This window comes from Limulus polyphemus, unplaced genomic scaffold (genome assembly GCF_000517525.1).
Source record: "Limulus polyphemus unplaced genomic scaffold, Limulus_polyphemus-2.1.2 Scaffold141, whole genome shotgun sequence".
NCBI lineage: Eukaryota > Metazoa > Arthropoda > Merostomata > Xiphosura > Limulidae > Limulus > Limulus polyphemus.
This window is the reverse complement of record NW_013665751.1, coordinates 671,753-694,851: the sequence shown is the minus strand read 5'-3', so window position 1 is coordinate 694,851 and position 23,099 is coordinate 671,753. Positions and strand designations below refer to the sequence as shown.

General features: G+C 32.3%; 1 protein-coding gene across 2 annotated transcripts in view; it reads right to left on the bottom strand.

Annotated features, from left to right (window-relative positions):
* LOC106474685 (CREB-binding protein-like) overlaps nt 1–22,251 on the bottom strand; it is a 153,990-nt gene extending 131,739 nt beyond the window's left edge. For both annotated transcript variants that reach the window (XM_022379968.1, XM_013935380.2), the window contains exons 1-3: nt 21,683–22,251; nt 13,118–13,989; nt 6,379–6,826 (exon numbers count right to left, since the gene is read on the bottom strand). In XM_022379968.1, the coding sequence (XP_022235676.1) occupies nt 6,379–6,826; nt 13,118–13,989; nt 21,683–21,764 (1,402 nt within the window). In that variant the 5' untranslated portion in view covers nt 21,765–22,251. The remainder of the gene's footprint in view (nt 1–6,378; nt 6,827–13,117; nt 13,990–21,682) is intronic.
* Nucleotides 22,252–23,099: the final 848 nt, after the last annotated feature.

The window sequence follows — 23,099 nt, the reverse complement described above, 5'->3', positions numbered from 1 at the left end:
ACTGATCTAAGAAAACAATAGTGTATGATATTGTTATACTCTGATCTTTTCTCTCAGTCATCATATCAACCATACTCTTTCTTTCCACAGTTAACTCTTTAATCTCTTCAGAACAATCTTCATTGTTGTTAATTAGGGATCCTAAACATCTGAATTGCTATACTTTATCAATTTATTCTCCAATTACCACCATTTTACTCTTATTATTTTCACCAATCACCTTCATCTCTGTTTCCTTTTCATTAGCATTAAAACATTTTAAGTGCTTATAATTTACTATTCCTGTCAGTCTTCTTAAATGTTCCTTTTTTTTACACAAATCAGAACTGTGTAATCTGCACCCAATGTTATTCCTCCTTCAAACTCATCTAAAAATGCTCTCATATCCTCCGCATATATATATGTTAAAAAGATTGTGACATAACAGATCCTTAACAAACTCCCTTCCCCAATTTTAAATAAAAAGATGTAATCCTATTTTCATTTCTTACTAATGCTAATGACACTATGTTCTTAAAATCCATCTTGTCCATTGCTTGTCACATTTTTGTGCTTTGTTTGTTTGTAACTAAGCACAAGGCTACACAATGGGCTATCGGTGCTCTGCCCATCACAGTTATCAAAACCCAGTTTCTAGTGTTGCAAGTCCACAGACATACAGCTGTACCACTGGAGAGCATTTTTGTGCTGAACAGAGCTAAAAGATCTAACATAATCTATGAATCACAAGTATAATCATTTCCCATATCTTTTACATTTTTTGCTTGATCAGTCTCAAATTTAAAATTGGACCCCTGGTTCCCTTTCCTTCCTTGAAATCTACCTCACTTTCCAGTATTTCTTCCATTACTTTATTTATAATTCTAGTTATCAGTATTTCTGATAAAACTTTACTTGTGTGTGATAATAAATTTAATTAATATTCTATAACTTGTAATAATTTTTATGTCCCCATCTTATTTTGATAGTAGAATAAAAACTGCTTATCTCTGGTCTTCAGAACATTTATTCATTTCTTATTTAAAAGACCTTACACTATATAAAATCATCTCTTTCTCTAGATATTTCCAAAAGGAAAACTGTTGGTATAAATCATGTGGTGTTATCATTATTCTTTAGCTCGTTTTTTATCCTGTATGGACATGATTGTTCTGATTCTTGTTATTATCTTGTACAGACATGCTTTCTTCAGCTCCAGCTGCCAGAGCTCAATACTGGATATAAACAGTAGCAATATTTAAGTAAAGACCAAGTGATACTTGATTTCTTGTATGAATAAATGTTTATTCAGATATTCTTTCAAAAACAATCCGTGTTATTAAATATTCACTTTTAAATTAACAAATTGAGTAATGCATAGTTCTAAAATTTGAATTATAATCTACGGTTTGATACCAAACTTACTGACATAAATTCAGGAAATAGTAGTTCAATAAAATTTTGAATGTGAGTCAACAAACGAGATGACATGCATGGCCTTTCACCTGTGATCTGTTTCAAAAGGGTTAATACTGTTAAATATTTGGAAGTAAGCCCTAAGTTTTAAACAACTGTATAACCTTTCACAATGCACAAAAAGATTGTTTAACTTTGCCAATACACATTTATTATTCTTCAACAGAAAAATCCAAGCTGAAGGAAATTAAAAAATAAATATAGAGACTACATACAAGTGTATATACAAACGTGTAAAGAACTGAATATATATATTTTATGAATTCTGAAACAAATATTAAAATGCATGCAAAAGTTTCAAATTATCAAACTAAAATTCAGAATGCAAAGTTAATACATACTCATTAACAATTGGCATGAAAAATATCAGTGATCATTTTGTACCAGATAAAAGAACACTGTCATTTTCAGCCAGTATAAAGAAGTGTACTCTGAACATAAATTGAGATTTTGTATAATCATTGATATAGTGAGGGAATATTGCTTCCAATAATATTAAGACTTAATTCTAAAATAAATCATTACATATCCATAAATGGTCATCATTTGATATTTATGCTCATAGCCACTTATATCTATTTATGTCTACACTAGCCTACTTAGCTCTATATTTCAGCCATATGGTAGAAATTACATGATGTAAGAAAAATGTATGAGGCTAAGAAGTGGAAAAGACAGTAAACAGAGAAACGCCTTCCCATGGTATGAAAGAAAAGCAGTTGGTGATAAGTTGGGGTTGCTTTGTGTGTCATGTGTCCAGGTGGAAAAATATAATGATAAAAATGGATACAATTTTCTGTGGAGTACTTTTTTTCAACACCCAAAAGCTCTTCTGTGACCTACAAATGTTTGTTTATTGTCCCCAGGCTGCACTTAAAGACAAAAATTGTTCTATGTAAGCTGTATAAAATATACAAGTTTTAATCTATCAATCATTGTTTAGGATTCTCATGTTCACCAAAAATAAATGTGAGAATGTTTTACCTAAATTTATCTGCCAAGACATACACTAATCTTGAGTCCCAAATTAAGTTACTTTTTTTCATTCATATTTTTCTCATCATTAATGTTTCATACAATAGTAGTGTAATTAGCACCACAAAAATGGCAGGCAATGCTCAAGAAGGTCATAGTGTTTGGTGCATTTATGCAAATAATAGATTTAGAGATGTATTCTTAATCACCCTTTTGGTTATTAAAATATACATGGTTTTATTTCAAATAACAGGAATAGAAGATACAAAACTTTACAAACTTCTGAAATGTATGCAAATGATTCTATCATTTTAATTACACCATATTATTTCAGTTCCTTGGTAGTCATACTTGTACAATTCTCCAGAATCAGTAAAATACTTTTACCCACATTTAATTGTTAAGATTTTTCCTTTTTAAAAATGTACCTATTTTTGTTCTAATAATTTAAAAAAATTCAGTGCATGATATGCACGTTGTGTACAGATATACATCCAGTTAAAACAAAATAAGTTTACAAACAGCATACAATCAGCAGTAAAAACTAAACATGCAAACTGACAACACAACTATGCAAGAGTCAGAATAATGATGCAACGGACAGCACATCTCTTTTTATCTAAGGTGTTTGTTTCAGAATTCAATTTAAGTATTCATAACAAAGAAGACTCATTCAAGTGTATCAGAGTTTGGGATGATATTTTCAAAGAGTGTCAGTGTAAGTTCACAAATTTTTTGGTAAACAGTTTTAAGTGTTTTTCTGAGAACAGAAATATTTTGTATAAAGTTCACAAATTTTTTCTCTGTCATACATCAAATCTTTATTTTAAACACTATGGACAAGTAATGTATTTTTTCAATCAAAATATTTTGATATAGTATTACAGAGGAATTTGAACTGTTAATGCAATACAATTAACAAGTTTTCAAAACTCATCTAATATTCACGTTGGAACTCATCACTGACAATCCACAAAAATTGGTTAACTACATTGTAAAAACTATTTTGTCTGAAATGTGATTGTATTTCTATACCAAATCTATGAAAAATTGTAGTATGTGAGTTATGAAATTATCTTTGTAGGTTACAGATGTTAAAATATGCAAAGAAGAAAGTGTAGGATTACGGAACATGAGTTACTGATGCCCTTTGCCTACTTATTTTACATTTTTCAATTCAATTCACATAAATATCATAACTGCAAGACTATGTTTTTATACATTTTCTCCCTTGCCACAAACATAACATACATCATTGTAATGTGTTGGATTTCACCTGTTTTCAAGAAATTTTGACAACAAAGCCCCACTAAACAGCAAGTATTTATTCATTTGACCAGCATTTATTAACTGAATGCAAAAAACCTACTTACTACAAGCTATGTTGAAGTTCTTTTGCTGTTCCAAGTGTTTACTATTGGATGTGGCTATACCAATAATTATCAAGTATGCAAGTGAAAAACTTGCAAATAGCAATTAATTGAGCAGCCCTCATTTTCAGTACTACATCCAAGGAGTTAGTGTTTTTTGCAATTATGGAACAGAATTCAAGCATGTTCACATCTTATCCTGGGTTGATCTTGATCAATCACGATAGGTAAATTATCATGAGGGCTTATTATTCCTTGCTATAATTATACTGATACATACTGGTATCAGCTACTGAAACATACTTTTGCCTAATGTATCAGATTTGGTTTTATTGTAACTGAAACCAATATTATAACTGCACTATATATTTATTTCTTTGTAGTAATACAAAATGATATGTTCTTAAACAATAGCTTTTCAACCTATCATTATCATAGCTGACTTTCACAACTAAACACAACAGAGTTATCACATGCACACAGTACATTTTCATGTTACCAGATCTGATGTTAGTTCCTAGTTTTAAGTTTATAACTTGTATTTTAAAGCACATATTAGCTACCACTGTCAACATATGTTTTACAGTACTGTTTAGGCTTTTCTACAAATGCACACTCAACAAAGAATATAGTCTTTTTTTTTTTATTACTAGTCCAAGTACAAAGTAATTTTCATGGTGAAATTAAAAATACATTTCCTCATCTCAAAAATCTCAAATTTCATTTGCATAATCCCTAAAACCTCCTAAATACAATTCAAATATTTGTTTTTGGTAAAACTTTATATTTTACCTGCTATTTTCTCTAACCATATTCTATACAATGTTGGTCAATTTGACCAACCTCGTAACCACCAAAAAAAAAAAACAGACATAAATCTAAATTACCCTCTTTTTTCTTTTTAGAATGACATAAAATTGTAACATGAAACTATATTCATTTATCCTAAGTACATTTAAACTTGTAACAGTATACATCTATTTATACAGAACTTTTATTGTTTTATTGCCCCTTGAACCATATCTAACTACTATTCATGCCATTATAAGTTGTAAATCACTTGAGGAATGTGGAGCTCACTATCGAATTACATTAGCCATGAGCTACTCCAAGCTGCTTCCGTGCATGCTTGCATGCATTGTTAAAACATTTTAATATATTATTATTATTAATTATTTTACCTAATCTAACTTTAAATAACCTAAAGAGACTCCTATTTTTACATTTTAGTTATTTTTAGAATAATAAATAAGGAATGCACATGAAAACAGTAAATAAAGTATTTATCTGGGTCATCTTTTTGCTGTCAGCTGTCAATGAAATTTAACCGTACTTTTTTCTCTTTTTTTTATACTAATGTTAGTAGTGCATTAAATAATTTTATTTAATTATATAATGCACCAAAGAACATAGGTTAATAACATGGAAAAAGCAGACAATGACCCATAACTATAACCATTTTTCTGGCTTTCTAACTATGTGGCAAGAGCCATTACAAATTAATCCAAACTAGTCGACATGTTTTCTGTGCAAAGTTTGTACTAAAAGAGAAATTGACAATTCTCTGTCCAAAAAACATTATATAATATGTCATTTGACAGATGAAAATCTATTTATTGGTTATAAATAATATGGAATCCAATGTAAGAGAAAACTAATAAGATATCCTGAAAGAGAGGATGAAACAGGTGGGTGTTGCAAGAGTGTCTGATTTTCTATTTGATGGCTCTAACTAAACAAAGGCTATAAAATTATGCTTTGTCTGATCGATGAAGATTTTGTTGAGAGTAATTTACGTTAAATTTCAAACTTATTGGAGGGGTGGTGAATAAATTAAAGAAGAGGAAATGTCTAGAGAAAAAAAAAAAGTCACATTTCTTACACTAGGGGACATTTAGGATTATTTTAAATATTGCCTTAAATTAAGAATTTAAAATTTGTATACTATTAAAATATGGATTATTAGCTGTGAATTTATGCCATACTAATTGGTATAATATAAAAAAAATGTAATTGAATTACATTTTCAATGTATGTCAATAAATACCTCATGACATTTGCAGTAAAGGATGCACATGAGGTTAACCAAAACTGACAGAGCCATTCATCTTACCGACCTTTCCAAACAAATTTTCTTAGAAATAGTTGTTTTCTGATATATGCTACAGGGAGATTGACACTGGTTGCAAAACTATTGTAGAACCATACTCTGATTTAAGGAGGATTTCACAATAAATTGAAAGGTTGGTGATGAATTAGCAAAATAGTTGTCTCATACAATTAATGATCATCAGTGTTGACAGCTATAGTCACTAGCTTAAGGCTAGGTTAGGGATTATTTATTGAGCACTAATTACTTACAACTCATTCAAATTGAAAATTCTAATTCAATGACTGTCCATCAACTTCTCCAATACATGTACCACTGGGCTAACAACCACATAAGTAATGGAAAAAAAAGGTTACTATTCTGTATAATTTTCAATTCTCAAATAACAGTTTTCATGCTTTATGGCACAGAACTTGTTGCTGATTTTACTGGGTTTATACTTTCTAATTTCTAATTTAACACACTTACCAGCTTGTTGTTGCTTTCTGTCTGAAGCTTGCTTCAATGGTAAACATACAGGACAATCATTTCTAGTACAGTTCTTCCAATGAGAAATAATCTGTCTAGATGATGCACAGTGGGGAACAGGGCAAGTTTTTCCAGCTTGACAAGTTGTCATATGATTCAATACATTCTTCATGGTTCGACAATGAGGAAGAGAACACTGATGTACTTCACCATTAGCTTGACTTTCACGCCTTTGACACTTATGAGCATGAAGAAGTAAAACTAACTGCTGCTGTATCAGTTTTCGCTTTTCTGGATCAGTAGTATTAGTTCCTGTTCCACCCTGAGGAGCAACATTTCCAGTTGTGGTTGTGGGAGTAGAAAGAGTATTTGTAGTAGATTCCTGTGATGAAGCTTGAGAACCAGTTATATTTCCAGACACTACTGCTTGTAGTTGTGGCTGTCCAACCTAGCAAAACACAAGACAATGAGAAACTGATCTTCATGTTTCCTACAAGCCTGAACACTTGAAAAAAGTTCTTAAATGCATAAAATGTTCAAAGTATCACATGTTTATTTAATATGAATATTAACACCAACCTTATAAACCCAAAGCAAGCATCAGTTTCTATACTGTAATTTTTGATATGATGTGTGTATCTTCACAAAACTTGGCATGCTTTTAGTAAACATGACAAGACTTTTGTACATAAGAAACCAGATTTTCTAACTATTTTTACTAAAAATTTGTACTTAAATATATGGAGTTATGGCATTCACTGCTCCAAATGCAAAGTGATTTTCATGTTAAAATCAAAAATACTTTCCTTCATCTGAAAAATTTCAAATTTCATTTTTATATCCTCTAAAACCTTGTAAATAAATAATGAACTTTTTTCAGTTAAATTTTATATTTCATCTACTACTTTCTCTACCCTAACTCTATACAGTCTTGGTCAGTTTTGACCAACCTTGTGTCCAACATAGACAAATTCAAAATAAATCTAAATTACCCTTTTTTCTTTCTAGAATGACTGCAGATTTTAACAAGAACCTACAGTTGCTCATCAAAATAGCTTAAGGCTCACAACAGTATACGTTTGTTCCTACTTTCTTTTATTATTTTATTGCCCTTTGAACCATGTCTTAACTAATAATCTTGCCATATTAGTTGTAAATCACTAGGCAAATGAGCAGCTCAAGTTACCACAGTGAATGATGTAATGCATAAACTACTTGGAAGCATACCTCATGGAGAATTATTATTTTTGGTTATCTCACCTAATCTAACCTTATCCGACCTAATAAGTTTCTAATTTGTTAACCTTTAGCCCTCTCTGTATGGGCACCCTTTACTGTGCATGTCATGAGGTTTCTAGTGACTTACATCAAAAAGTTAATTGACTCTCTCAACACGAGCTCGGTCAATCTGACCGACTACGTAACCTCTTTGTACTCGATTAGTCTTTATAGATTTAACACTTCTAACTTTCAATATAGTGTGTATATCTTCACAAAATTTCGCAGTCTTATACTTCATATTATAAGTCTTTCACATACAAAAAATCATATTTTTTAGTGAATTATTTTTAATAAAATAAAATAAAGATTTGTCCATTAATATATTGAGTATTTGTTTTGAATAATCAATCCATGTGCAAAGTAATTTTCATGTTAAAATTTCAAATGTTTTTTTGCAGTAAAACTTTATAGTTTATGTTTTTCTTTCTCTACCCTATCTCAAAATAGGATCAGTCAATTCAACTGACCTCATAACCACCAACAAAATATCGAGAATAAAACTAAATTACCTTCCTGTCAACTGATGGAAGAAATGGTATGAAGTTGGCTGAAAGGATCATGTAAGGTATCCAGAGAGACATTAACAAAGACTGTGGTAACATCTTAAAGATGATGTGGAGAGATTGCTCATCTTAAGACCACACATTAAAAGGGTGAAGGTGTCAAGAATCACATACCACCCAAACAAGTGTTCACAACAGTATGCAAGTCCAATGAAGTGGAAAAAGAAAGATGACTAACGTCATGTGAGATTGACTGAACCACCACATTGGTGAAAGGCAAAGAGATTGAAAAAGAGGAATGACAAGTCAGTGGATCTTTGGATGTATCTCACTGATCTGACTGAGCCCAACGAAAGGAACTCATATAGACTAAGTCCAGAGGAAGAAGGGCCTCTAAGGAGGCTAGAACCTCCCATGTAAGAAGAAAAAGAGATATGAGAGAATGGGAAACCAAAGGTTTTATGTCTTGTGGATATAAAGGACAAGGATTAGCCAACTCAGCATACGAGTATATAATGACTACTAAATGAATTAGATACTGAGTATGGGTCAATAATGATTTGGTGAGCTTGACCAGTCAAACAAGCAAACATTGAAAGGAGAAAAGAGGTCACAGAAGAGGACACATCTCAGGATGGGGCAAAAAGGAGTCAGTCATCCATACAATAGAGGAACTGCAAACACAATAAGTGCATGCTTTATACAAGAGCTCTCAGGACCATGTTGAAAATAGATGGAGTGTGAACCATAAAAAACAAAGAAAGCTCCTGTATGATCCAAGGTTTTCCTTGAAGAAAGTCCATAAGTGTGCAAAGCTGAGCTCCTAAAGAACTTGAGCCAAGGGTTGGGTCCAGAAATCATTTATCTCCAAGCACACTGACAGCTGGCCTGTTAGGAAATGACACCAGAAAGGGACCACTGGATGGGGAATAGGATATGGATAACTGATAAGGCTTATCAAGATGAGAAATCTGTTGGATCCCCCTGGACCTAGATGAAATGGACAGCAGAGTGATCAGAGACAAATGCTAACAAGATGCCTCAGGTCTAGTTTCCAAAAGAAAAGAAACTTCCCACAAAACTTCTGCTCAAAGAAGTGGTGCCAAACTAGGTTCCTCAAGATAAGTCTGAAGAAGTCTAGCTTCAGAAAGAAGGGCATCCCGACCAAATCATTCCCAGAAACAAAGATATCAAGTTAACTTGGCAACTGTTGAAGAAATCCAGGCAGCGTGGAGAACAGGTAGGTGTGACATTCCACAGTAAAGCTTTCAAGGTTGTGAAACCGAGCCTCCGAAAGAGTGGGTAAGGATGATGAGTCTGAGCAAACAAAGATGAAGATAAGAAGACTGAGGCAAGAGAGTCAAATTAAAGAGAATAAGAATATCCCTAAACTGAAGAGTAGGTTCTAAGGGCTGGAGTTCTATGACAAAAGGAGAATCCAACCACAGGTTAGAGAAGAGTCTCAAGGCGGCCAGAATATTGCAATTAACACTTTTGCTACAGGCATTTTTTTTGCATGTCAGAAAGTTTTAGTGAGTAAAGTTCAAAATTTAATTAAATTACTTTAGTATACCAATAAATTTGGCATAAAAATGCAGCTAATAATTGAAATTTTAATAGTACTAAAGTTTTAAGTTCTTAATTTTATAAGGCAATATTTAAAAAAAAAAATCCTGAATTCCCCTAGTATGAGAATTGTAGCATTTTCTCTCTCTTTTCTAATTTATTTACTACCCCTCCAAGAAGTATGAAATTTAACATAAATTACTCATTATAATGTTGTCATTGCTCAGCTAAAGCATAATTTTTATGGCCTTTAATCTTATTTGATTACTAAAATATCAGATCCCTCTTGACATGCTCACCTTTCACATCCTCTCTTTCAGAAATTGACATAGATCTCTCTGAAGTTTAAAACCATATTATTTATAACCAATAGAAAGCCAATGTTTTGATCTATCAAATGACATATTAAACTACATTGTTTTATGTACAGAGAATTGTCAACTTCACTTCCTGTTCAAACTTTATTCCTACAAGAAATGAATGGACAAGCTTAGTTGAATTTTTAACAGCTCTTGTTGCATAGTTAGAAAGCCAGAAAAACTGTAATAGTTATGGAACATTGTCTGTTTTTTGCATGTGATTATTCTGTGATCATTGGTGCATTAGTTAATTACATAAAAATTATTTAGTGTGTTAGTACCATAAGTATAAAAGAAATAGGGTTAAGTGCCACTGACAGTTGACAGCAAGAATATCAGTCAGACAAAGTTCAAAGGGCAATAAAACAATAAAATTGAAGGATAGATAGATGTAGTTTTATGTTACAAGGTGAAGTCATTCTGGAAAGAAAAAAAGGGTAATTTAGATTTATTTTGATTTTTTTTTTGGTGGTTACAATTTGGTAAAATTGACCAATCTCGAACAGTTAGGGTAGAGAAAATAACAGACAAAATACAAAGTTTTACTAAAAATAAAATTTCAATTTATTTAGGAGATTTTAGAGATTATGCAAATGAATTTTTTTATTTTTTTAGTTGAAGAGAAATATTTTTAATCTTAACATGTAAATCACCTTGCTCTCGGAACGGTCAACACTTTGACTCCAATATATTCATGGAGAAATTTTTAGTGAAAATACTTCATTAAAAAAATTCTGATTTTTTTGTCTACAAATGACTTAACAATTACTGAAAGCTTGCAAAATTTCAAGATACACAAGCATATTAGAAGTTATAGTACGGAAACTATAAAGGTCAATTTGGGGTTATAAACTCAGCTGATTCAACTGAGCCCATAGCAAAAGTCAGGCAAGAGAAGAAAAAAGAAAAAATAATCATAGATTTAAGATGTACCCAGCAAGCTCTTATATCTTGAAAGAAACAGAGTACACAATTTCTTCTGAGGAATGTTATGACAATGGCATAGGAAGCAGGATGAGGCATGACCCCCCCAATTTTCAATATTTCCCAGTAAAAATGCATCAAAATTAGAAAAATTACTTGTACAAAAAGCAGAAGAATACATAAAATTTATTCTAGAACCCAAGAGCTTTTAGGGCCCTAAGGGAGCCCTGAATCCAGGCCATAATAGAAATGCATGTGGCACAAATTCCCTCACTTCGCTCAGTCAAATAAACCTTTGATCCACCCACTATTAATTTGCCTTTTACACCTTTGTATGACCATAGAAGGCTTCATAAACATGGACACAAAAATTCATATTCAATAAGATCCATGAAACTGAATCAAGTGAAATTTGTTTTTCTATTTCTTTCATTTTATGTTTTTGATTACAAAACAGAGAAATATTACTGGTTTCTGAGTGAGCCCATATCATGCTTCTAAAATGTTCACTCACTTAGTTGTTGTGGTCAATGATGAAACTGAGATTATCAGCTTCTGCCTGAACTCTATCCCAGGGTAAAAAACAAGGGACAATATGCCCATCATGTCAATGAAACCACATGACAGTTCTCTTGAACACTTCTCCTAAATCTTGTGGTTTGGTTATGTAAATAAAAAAGTTAATACAAGTTAATAATTTTTATTAGAGGCTTTGATTGAAATTATTTTCAATTTAAAAGTTTGGTGCAATGCAAAAGGTCCTTTGACAAAGGGCTAACAAATATAACGTGCCTAAACACTGTAGTGCCATGAAATAGAATATATTTTTGATTTATACAAAGTGCTCAAGAGGAGTATAGCACAGAGATTAATTATGTCTGGTTGAAGAGTATAGTTTAAAGAGACTAGTGCAGCACAAGTTATTATGTGTAAGGTGAGAGCACTTTTAGCAGCTTTGTGCACGTATGAAACTTTTCAGCAGTGGTGCCTAAGCACAAGCAAATTATTCTGTGGAAAGGTGAGTAGCATAGTCTGAAATAACATTTAGTACTAAATCCAGATTAGTATCATAATCATGCTAGCCTGCAGTACGTGATGGTAATAATATAATCTTCTAGATTTTACCATTACATAGAAAAAGTTTTTCAGTGTCACATCCAACTTTGCAATTCAAATCAGTTAAAACTGTGATTCCATTTTACCTTTGCATACCACAAACTAGGATGTAGTTTCTATTATGACAAAAGCAAATACTTTTTTACAATACCTTTTTCTTTTGTGCTTTGACTAAGATTGATAAATCGATTTTTGCTTTTACGGCAGGCTGGCTGCTAGGCAAAATGTTGGTGCTTATGTTCAAGCTGTGTGCACAACCCAGATAACAGATTTTCCAAATTATATGTAACTTGTATAATTATCTTTGTACTGATGATTTCTAAGTGAATTTCAGAAACCATTCTTGAGGCAGCCAGTAAATGCTTTGCAAAGTTTCCCAAATTCTCCACAGTTATTTTCTGTAGCAACTGCTAGTATGCTAAATTTCTAAAACAAATTATTTTGTTTCTGCTTGTAGTATTTGGCGAGATTTATAATTTATACATTACAAATTTATAATAAACAAACTGATTTGCTGGGCGAGGCAAAATTTGACAGAATATTTAGACCCACAATTAAATCCAAAAAAAAGGGAGACTAAGGAGTATATATATATACACACACAAACATATATACCTAATAATACACTTGCACTTGAAATAATTCCTAATATAATGTGGATAAGACTCCACATCAATTTAAGTTTCTGATTCATATTATATTTTTTATTAAGAACTTTACAACCAATTCATACTGTATGATTATTCCCAAAACAATGTGAGAAAACCTAGAATAATAGAACTTAATTTGATACTTCCAAGCAACACAAAAATACTACCTTAGCTATTAAAATTTGTAACACAAATGCTTGTAAACAACAGAATCAAGACTTAATAACACTTATATGCATCTCCAACTTCGATAAAAATGAATTAAACTCTTTTGAATTAAATCATAGCTCATTCAAAGGAGAACTTTGAAACATTACAAAGCAGGTACTAAGCACATTACCTTCATCACTGTGGTTATATTAGATGCATTTCCACGAGCATGGCCTAAAGAATTCTGCTGGGCTGAGTATTGTGGACCAACATTTGCCAAAATATTACCATGACTTGCTGTTTGCACTACATTAGGAGAAGCAACATTTCTTGAAATTCTTGCAGTACCTGGGCTATTTATCGAGATATGTGGGCCATTCATGATGCTGGTAGTGCCCATAACCAACTGCTGAGCCTGTGGAAATCCTGGCTGAGAAGTTTGTTGTGCTTGCAGAGGCAAGGTGACAGTAGAGCTAGTAGCAGTTACAGTGGTAAGTAACTTGCCCTGTGAAACTAATGATGCTGCTTCACCTAAAGATACACTTCCAACCAAATTAACAGTTCCAACAGCATTGGATGCACTATTTAGACTACTATTTACCAAACTATTAGCTTTGCTTGTCATACTGTCACTACTTTCAATTATACAGTGAGGGGCACTAGAAACATTTGTTCCCATTTTACTGGCAGTTACATTAGAAATTGAAGAAAGATTACTTGTATGAGGACTTTTCAAACTGTTCATATTAACATTATGTAAAGATACACCTGGATTTGGAATGGTCTGGTTGGCAGGTATGCCACCAAGACTCTGAAGATTACTTATGGTATTCTGAGGTTGGCTGGCTTTAATCTGCAAGAGCTGTGAAAGCTGTTGATGCCGTTGAGCAACAATACTGTTTCCTTCACCACCTTCAACTTGACTACATGAAGAGTCCACTGCACCATTCTGCATACTCTGACCAGATAAAGAAATAGTCTGCAAATGCTGAGAGCTTATTTCAGACTTCAACTCTTCTGGAAGTTCATTTTCAATATCCCAAAGTTTGACAATATTGTAATCTGCAATATTTGAAAATACACAGTTACATTCACAAAGTATGTTTCTATGGTTCTGACTAATCTATATTATAATCTCACACAACTTTTTCTTCTAAAAATTGCTGGAAAGAATTTATTCCTTTGAGGTATTCTAATGTTATGATTAAACTTTTATTACTTATATAACAAAATAATAATAACTACAGCTCAACAACAATGACTGCTTGGGTCAGCCTTAAAATAAATTCTATTTAGCTTTGTAATCAAAGTAAAAATTTTTAACTGGTATGTAGGATATATGTTGTTGTAAGCTATATTTTCAACACTTTAGTTTGAATGTTAGCTAGAGGACATAATGTTAAGATTGAAAAGTTTATTAAAGTATGTCTAGAATATCTAAAATGTTCTAATTTTGATATCAACAATTTAATAAATTCAAACAATCGCTGACAGATAAGCGTAGATCATAAATACAAGAATTAGTAAAGCATTCAGTTTTAACATGACAAAATGATTAGGAACAACAAGGGATCTATTGGTCTATCTAGGCTGTCCCATCCTCTAAACAAAACTAAAACTATTATATAAAAACAATAATAAAACCTAAAAGGCAGCCCTTATCATTCATACAGTTATCAAGCTTTCTCTTACACTAAAATTTATTTCTCCACAACATCCAAAGGCAACCCGTTCCAAATGACAACCACCCTGTTAGAAAAATAAAATTGTCTTAGCTGAAAATGATTCCTACATTGCCAAAATTTAAATACATCCCCTATTCCTACCATTCTCACCATTAACAATGAAAACAGATTATGCATCAACACTATCAATTCCATTAAATACCTCAATCAGATACTCTTCTTTTTTCAAGAGAAAACAATTTCAGAGGTCTTAACCTCTTCTTATAGGACAACCCCCTCCATCCCAGGCACCATTCTAGTAGCCCTCCTCTGAACCCTTTCCAACAATTCAATGTCCTTCCTAAGGTAAGGAGCTCACAACTGAACACAGTGCTCCAAATGCAGCCTAAACAGTGACCAAAACAATGAAATTATAACCTCTTCAGACTTGAATTCAATATTTCTGTAGATACAACCTAAAATCCTATTTGCCCTACCACTGGCAACAATACACTGTTTGGATGACTTAAGTGACTGATCAACCACTACACAAAGATATCTTTCTTTCATGACACTGTTAAGGTTATTCACATCCAAATTATACTTATAATTCAAATTTTAATAACTCACATTCATTAATTATAATTAAAAGCCACTTGTCATTAATTCACCCAACTCACTAAATAATCTAAATTTTTTTGTACAGCAGCAGGATCCTCCTCACAGCCAACAACACCCAAGACCTTAATATCACCAGCAAATTTAAGTAATTTATTAACCATTTCTTCATCTGCATTGTTAGTTGGTATAGTGCCATTCAATCAGTGAAGGTTTAGTTCTGATATAGTCTTACCTTGTCTCACACAAAGCTATCTTGATCTTCTTTCTGCCTTCTAAGCATTGCTAAGATATTTTCACACTCAGTGCACCAGTCTATATACCCATTAATTTTGTGCCATTTTTGAACATGTACATATCATGTGACTACTCTACACCAATAGTATTGTGGCATCTTTATTGGCACAGCTAGCTCCCTCTGCTATTCCCACTCAATCCTCACTTTCTCAATTGGCACAGTTTCATTTAGACATGTTTTTTTCGCATGTAGCTACCATTTATGATTGTGCTTATTTGCCATTTAAATTTTTTTCAACAGTTTTCTTTTACTGTGTTTGCATTCAAATGTTTCAACAATATGTTTATTTGCATTTATTTCTTGTTAGTGCATTATACAAGAACTTCATATGAATTTGCAATTCAATGTATCAACTACATTAGCTTCCGTTACAGTTGACAGCACTACTGGTAGTATAATTTCCCAGAAATCTGATTCAACTTTATCTGCAGAGAACATACAGGCCATAATTTGCAAGGAGCTAGATTCATATGTTTGGCCAGCAATTTATACTCCTTTTCAATCTGACAATGTTGCTGAGGATGAAAACAATCAAGGAGAAGACAATTTGGACTCTCTTTTTCTGGTACTTTCCTATTTTGGTATGTCTCACTCTACACCTCTTCAGGAGATTTCACAAATGACAAAGTAACCCCAAGTATTGGTTTCCTGGAGCAAAGAACAGGAAGAATCAAAAGACACAGGCAAAAGAAAAAGAAAGGAACATATCTGAGCAGTACCCAAAGCAAACCTAGGTGGAAGGGAACAGTAGATCAAATTTGTCATCTCCCTGCTCATTCTCAAATGGAGGAGAAAGGACAACACGCATGAGGGAACCCACAACACACTGCACTATAGCTTTGATGTCTTCAACAGTCAATGAGACTCCAGAACCCATAACAGAAATAGGTCCCATGTTTGTAGATTCATTTCTTTTCACAGGACAATTTGAAAGTCACCATCACTTAAGAATTCATAATAATAATAATAAAAGGTAGAACGATACTCAAGTTCCTTTAACGAACACAAAGCTCAGTGAACTGAAGAAGACTGCAAAATCAACACATCTGTTCAAGCCAATGCCAAGGAAAAGAATGAAGTTACTTCAAATACAAGTTACTGGATATGGAGATTGTGTCGCCCTCCTACTGGTGAGAGCTACTGTCACATGATGATATCATCATGCACAAGCACAGTTCACGTTAAATACATGAATTTTAGGTGGGAGTTAGCTCAAGGCAAGTGGCATGCAAATCTCATTAGCACAAGGGATATAGCTATTCTACGTATGGAGGTGAGGTATCATTCCTGAAATTACAATTCAGAATCTGAGAGCCTTAGGTAGGTTATCACTAAATAATTCAAAGTATCTAGAATAAAAGATGTTGATAAGAAGCTAATGCACACTAATTATTTTTATTACTGAAAAAAATTGTAACTAATTTCCATTCCTATGAAATTATGTTTCTCTAATTGTTTCCCTACTATATTACAATAAAGATACAAAACCAACTTTGTTACAAAATTTTCTTCTCAAAAACCATATTTTTAACATCGATACAGTCTCTTTACACTTGAATTCCTCATGACAAAGGACTTCTTGCACTTAAATATTTTTACTTCCCACTGAATCATAAGATTATCCTATACACATACACTTCTCCATGTAGCTGAAATGGTCTTAATTCTGAGTTCTCCTTCAATGGCAACCATTAGAAACAAATTTGTGATGTCACTATCACTAAAAATGGGATCATCATTTGCAGATTTGTCAATTATGATGAAAAACAATTTTCTGGCCAGTATATCACAGTATGGCTTTATTATTTATATAAAATCTAGAACATTTTTACAATACATCACCTGTTTTTATCTTTCCTTCAATTCATTTATACAATTTCCAGTGAAAAACTTCCATTTGCGGATATCAAACTTTATCGCAGTACAAACTGTACCAAACTAATACATATTAAAAAAACAACTGACTCTCATTCCTACCTAGATTTTGATTATTCTCATCCATAAAATACTAGAAAATTCCATCTTTTACTCTTTAATTCCCAGGACTACACAGTTTATGCAGTAAGTTGATGGTTTTACTTGCAAAATACAGGTAATTATAGACTTTTTTCCCCCAAGATCTGACTCCAAATCTTTAGTATGTAATGTTGCTCAAAAGCATTTAACAAATCTTGAAAAAGTTTGTCCAAATTGACTGGGCAAATCATGGAAGAGGTTAACCCTTTCAGCAGGAGCAGATGTGATTACCGTCCACTTGACTAGGGAAGCACATTTATGCAACAAAAATACAATAACTCTGTGTGATCCCCACAAAAACTGGTACAATTTTTTAAAGTTTATAAGTATTTTGTACATAAAGAATGACATTATTTTAATTACATCTTTCTAATAAAAATGTTAGTAGTTATTTGCACTCCAACTGTAAATAGTTCAAATACAAGGTGATTTTATTTCAAGTATAAAAATACTTTTCTTTATGTTATAGTTTTTATATTTCATTTGCATAACCTCTAGAACCTCCAAAATGAATATCAAAAGTTTTTTAAGGTAAATGTTGAAATATTTTTTCATTTTCTCTACCATATCAAGGTACAATGCAATGAAATAATTAAAATTAGGAAATATATTTTTCTTTTGTTAAACTCATAATTTCAAGTTTTTTCCTTTTCACAAGCAGTTAATTTGTAATTTTTTTGTCTTGTCCTTTACTACTTCTTATTCATCATTACACATATTACAGTTTCTTTTGGAAACATATGAAACCATTCTGCAAAATTTTCATTCAGCTCATAATATTATAAGCCTTAAGAATGGACACAAAGGATGATGCATATTTAAAAATTTTTAAACCTTTTAATTATGAATTTAAATCATAACTAATACACAATTAATTAAAATATAATAGTAAGATCTAAGTACAGTTTAAACTGTATCTTTAACTATAACATATCTAATGAAAAACACCTTAGGTATGAAAAAAAGGTGTGGCCAAAAATGAATTGAGTGTGTGACTTAAAAGAATGAAATCAAAATTGGTGGCCAAACTGATAGCTACACTTATAGCATTGATAAGAATTTTACAGCAAACATTCATTCATTGGTTAACCAAGCCACATTTTTTGTTCAAATTTGGGCATGATGGTGGATAAAACCAAATACATGGCCTAGCTAACTAATGGATGAATATTTGCTGTAAGATTCTTATCAATGCAGTAAGTGTAACTACCAGTTTAGCCACCAATATGGATTTCATTCCTTTAAGCCGCATGCTAAATCCTTTTTTGGTCACACCTAAGGTGTTTTTGATTAGATATCATGACTTTCTGTCAATACACATCAACAAATCACACCAAATAAGAAACTGACACTCGATAGTAACCAACATTACCTTTAGGATCACAACCCTAATGCTCTTAAAATATATGGTGGTAGTTTTTTTTCTCTGAAACAGTATTTATAGTTTCCTCTATAGTAATGCCATGGAATTTAGATTAGCAGTTTCTTGTCATCCTCCCATGCAATTGGTACAGCCGTATCAAGCATTATTATTTATGTAAATGCTTAAGTTAATATCACATGATGCTAAACGCTCTTTAATTAGGATAATTTCATAAAATTTAATAAACTTGTGCTGAAAAGTTGACAACGAATAATCAATAATAACCGTCCACCCAAATGATTTTTTTTGAAAACTTGATCCAGAAACTGCTAATCTAGTTTCCCTGGCCTAACTAATACTTATGTATCTGCACGTCCTTTCACATTATAGTTTTGATGCTCTAAATCAGCAGTCTTTAATCCGATTGACAAAAAACAAAAAATGGTCCACTTTTACTCTTAGGTGAAGCTGTATTAAAAATGTTAGATCGATAGATAACGTGACTTTTTGCATAGGCAAGCATAAAAATTTGTTAAATTTGAGTGGTTTTTGCTGAATAACTTTGCACATGTGGCTTATATGTAGACCAAATGAGACTCCTCATTATAGGCTGAAAAGATGTATCGGTGCATCAAATTTGAAAAAAATCCATAAAAGTATGTTTTTATATCAAATAAGGTATCATACTTTTGGTGTGTGTGGAGAAAAAAAAAGGAAGAAAGTCATGACACCTCTTACACTATAAATATTCCATCCCACTTATCCCAAAAATTGCCAAGTTTATATTCTCCATCACCAATCTACTCATCCAATAATAATACATTTAACTAAAATTAAGATATTTTACAGATTAAATTCTAAATAAGTCAAAGACTAAAATCTTCCACAAACTTAATACCGATAATTACTAGTACCACACCTAAGACATCCATCATGTCTCTAGTTACATATAACTAATTGCTAATGTAAATAAGCTATTGCTGTATTAAACACTCAGCAACTATCAAATAATAATAGAACTAATTACAACTCAAGCAAGACAAATTTTTCATCTATTTCAAGGCTCCAAACATGGCAAACATAACTACACTATACAAAATATCTTAATTTCTCTCACATGCACCACTTTTTTTTAAATAATAACTAAAACAGTAGAGCAATTGGGATAAAATACATTTTTTATATGCCAAATTTAATCTTAGGATGAAATTCTAAAAAGGTACAACACATTACTAGTTAAATCAGGCCTCAATACATATTTTCAGATCTAGGAGTCAGCTTAAAAACTTCACTACTGTTTGTACCAGGAAATGGGGGATAGGAATATTTATTTACTTTAACAGCAAGGAGTGGATGGTAACGATTATATGATATCAACAACCTCTTGATAGTATTGCCTGAACTACCTGTCTTTGGTCCCATCCGAGTCTAAACACATGCACTGATTGGTTGAATTGAGAGAAAGAAGAAAAACAAAATGGTGTGAAATTAGTAACAAGTTGTGCAACCACAGCACTTCATTCCTGAAAGAATATGAAGTGCTAAATCTGCCAATAAGATCCTAGAAACAGAATTTGATTTAGGACTCAAAGAATTTGATTATATAGTTCCAGACTTTCAAAAGCTCAGAACTGTTCTAGATTTGAATTATATTTAACACAGCCCTATTCAGAAACAAAATAGCTAAGTATAACTTTATTTCTTATTCTCAAAATAAACCATGTACAACTTTCTCTTAAACACAATTTATCCATGCCTGTGCATCACTTCATATTTATATTTTCCTCCTTTAATGTACTTCAACACCTATTTATTACTTCCATAATTATCACTATTTACTATCAGTTGGATTCCAATCATTCTTACATCTTGCATCCTATGTATATGCTTATCAACTTTTGCTTAAAAGACCCAAGAAGTATACACATTTTAAACTACATATGATACAGAAAACTGAAATATGTATCATTCTGTACATTTAAATGTTAATTTACAGTAGTCATTGCCACTTTCATTATAGTTATGTAGTTATAAAAGTTGCCACAAACATGTGTGATATATATGTATAATAGACAATAAGCTCAGTAATACAAAAGTATGGCAGTGTTTTTACAAGTAAAAGCCCAAATTAACAAACATTTAGGACATTTTTATTGTATTTTTTTGTTTTTCACTACTAAGTTTCCCTAGTTTCAATTTTGGGGATTTTTACACTAGCTTGTTATTTGTTGGCATGACATTCAGCCTAGCAAGTAACTGTTAATGCCAGGAAATTAAATACATGTTGACAAAATTTATCAATATCCTTAGCTTTTTTTAATGAAACGCATGTTTTTTTACTGTGTTAAATTAACATAGAAATCTCTTCCAAATATTAAGAAAAGTATTTTTGCACCAAATATGCTGTTTATAGTTCAAGTACTTTAATTTGAAGTAGCGATACTCACACCAAAATACTTAACATTGTTTATAATTATAAATACAACTTTTAGTTTTACAAGGCCTAGTAGTACTAGTAGTAGTGATAAATTTTAGACAGGCCTAACGAACTACTGTCAGAATGAAGAGTACATTATCACTTATAAGTTATATAACAGTTGATGTAATTAGTTGACGATTCAATCTATGAATCTCGAGTAACGTTATCCTTAAAGTTACGTTGTAACTTGTAGTACCACATGGATCAGTTCCGTGACCCTAATGCCACAAGTTACCAATAAATATAGTTTAGGTTAAACTGAATCCCAATCAGTGAGTTTAAATTACAAATATTTAGGCCTAACGTGTAAGACTTGCCTGCAGAATCTGGAGTTGACAGCGTCGACTCGGTAAGTTTCTGCCGTTTACTCGGAGGTCCGTCCACAAGATGGTCAGCCATGTTGTTTGATACAGCCCTATGCTCTAAGAAGCATAAATATCTATTAGATATCAAGACTTTACTTTAAAGTTTTTCAAAGTGTCCTGTCTTACCCAATTTCGATAAACAAAACCGCAAAGTAACACACAATTACTTTCATCTTCGCGCTGAGAATTCACACAATATGTCATCATCTTCTCGCTCTACGGCATCTTAATCTTAATACGAACCCTCCATCAAAACTTCGCGGTAACACACCGGACAACAATCCTTAGTTCAGTTGTAACAACATTAGGTCCTTTTAGATGAAAACCACATGGTATAAAGTGACCGCTATAGACCTGAATCGGTTTTACAGATTACCATCTTCTAAATATATTGGAATAGCTACCCGCAAAAATGCTTAACGTGTGTAAAAAACTGAAGTACATGCCTTAAAATTTCTAACTTTAAAACATCCAATATGGCGTCTGTTGATAAAACTTTTACTACGTTTTCCAGCTACGCTTACGAAGAAACCCGAACCAAAAGGGCTGGTTCTACAAGGGTAAATGTCATTGGTTTCAAGTAATCACATGACCAAAAAAGCATTTTCTATTAGACAATTTATTTCTGCCTCGCTATAATTACATACCGAAGTTACCCGAACCTTTTCCGGAGTAGATCTTCTTATGTGAATGATAAGGTAATTTGCATATGTCGTAAGGTTTGTTTTCTTCACCTTCGTGCATCGGTTCAACTGTATTCATACGCTGCGCCCAGCTGATCAGTTGCTGTCATGCTTATACAGTGGCAGAAATTAATGCCTGGGATGGATTTATACTATACGTTTTTATTCTATGTCAGTAGTTGCTGTGCCATGTAATTTCAGATTGGACTTTAATAGGATGCTAAATACATTATTTATTCACAAATAAGTTAATCTAAAAGTAATCCAATTGCAGCGCTTTACTCTGTATCGCTAGTGCAGTAGTTTTAAAATACAAGCTGCTATTGGTATTACTTATAGTCGTCAAATACGCGTCTTGAAGAATAAGGAAAAGTAAAAATTAATCAAAAGCAACTAAACAAAATAAATATCCTTGTTATGTACGAACCATCACTAAACTTTAATGTATTCCTGACACAAAGATTAGAAATTTTCGTGTACACGCCATTCATTTGACATAAAAATAAATAGGCAAACATTCGCGGGCGAATGTAACATGTCTCCATCACACAATACCAGCATGGCCAATTCTAACACCAGAAAATCGAAAACTGTCTAAATCACTACTTGGGCCATGCAATAAAGTATTTTTGTACCAAAAACCCATGTAGATTTGTCGAAATAAGGGGGAGTAATTGTCAAATAAC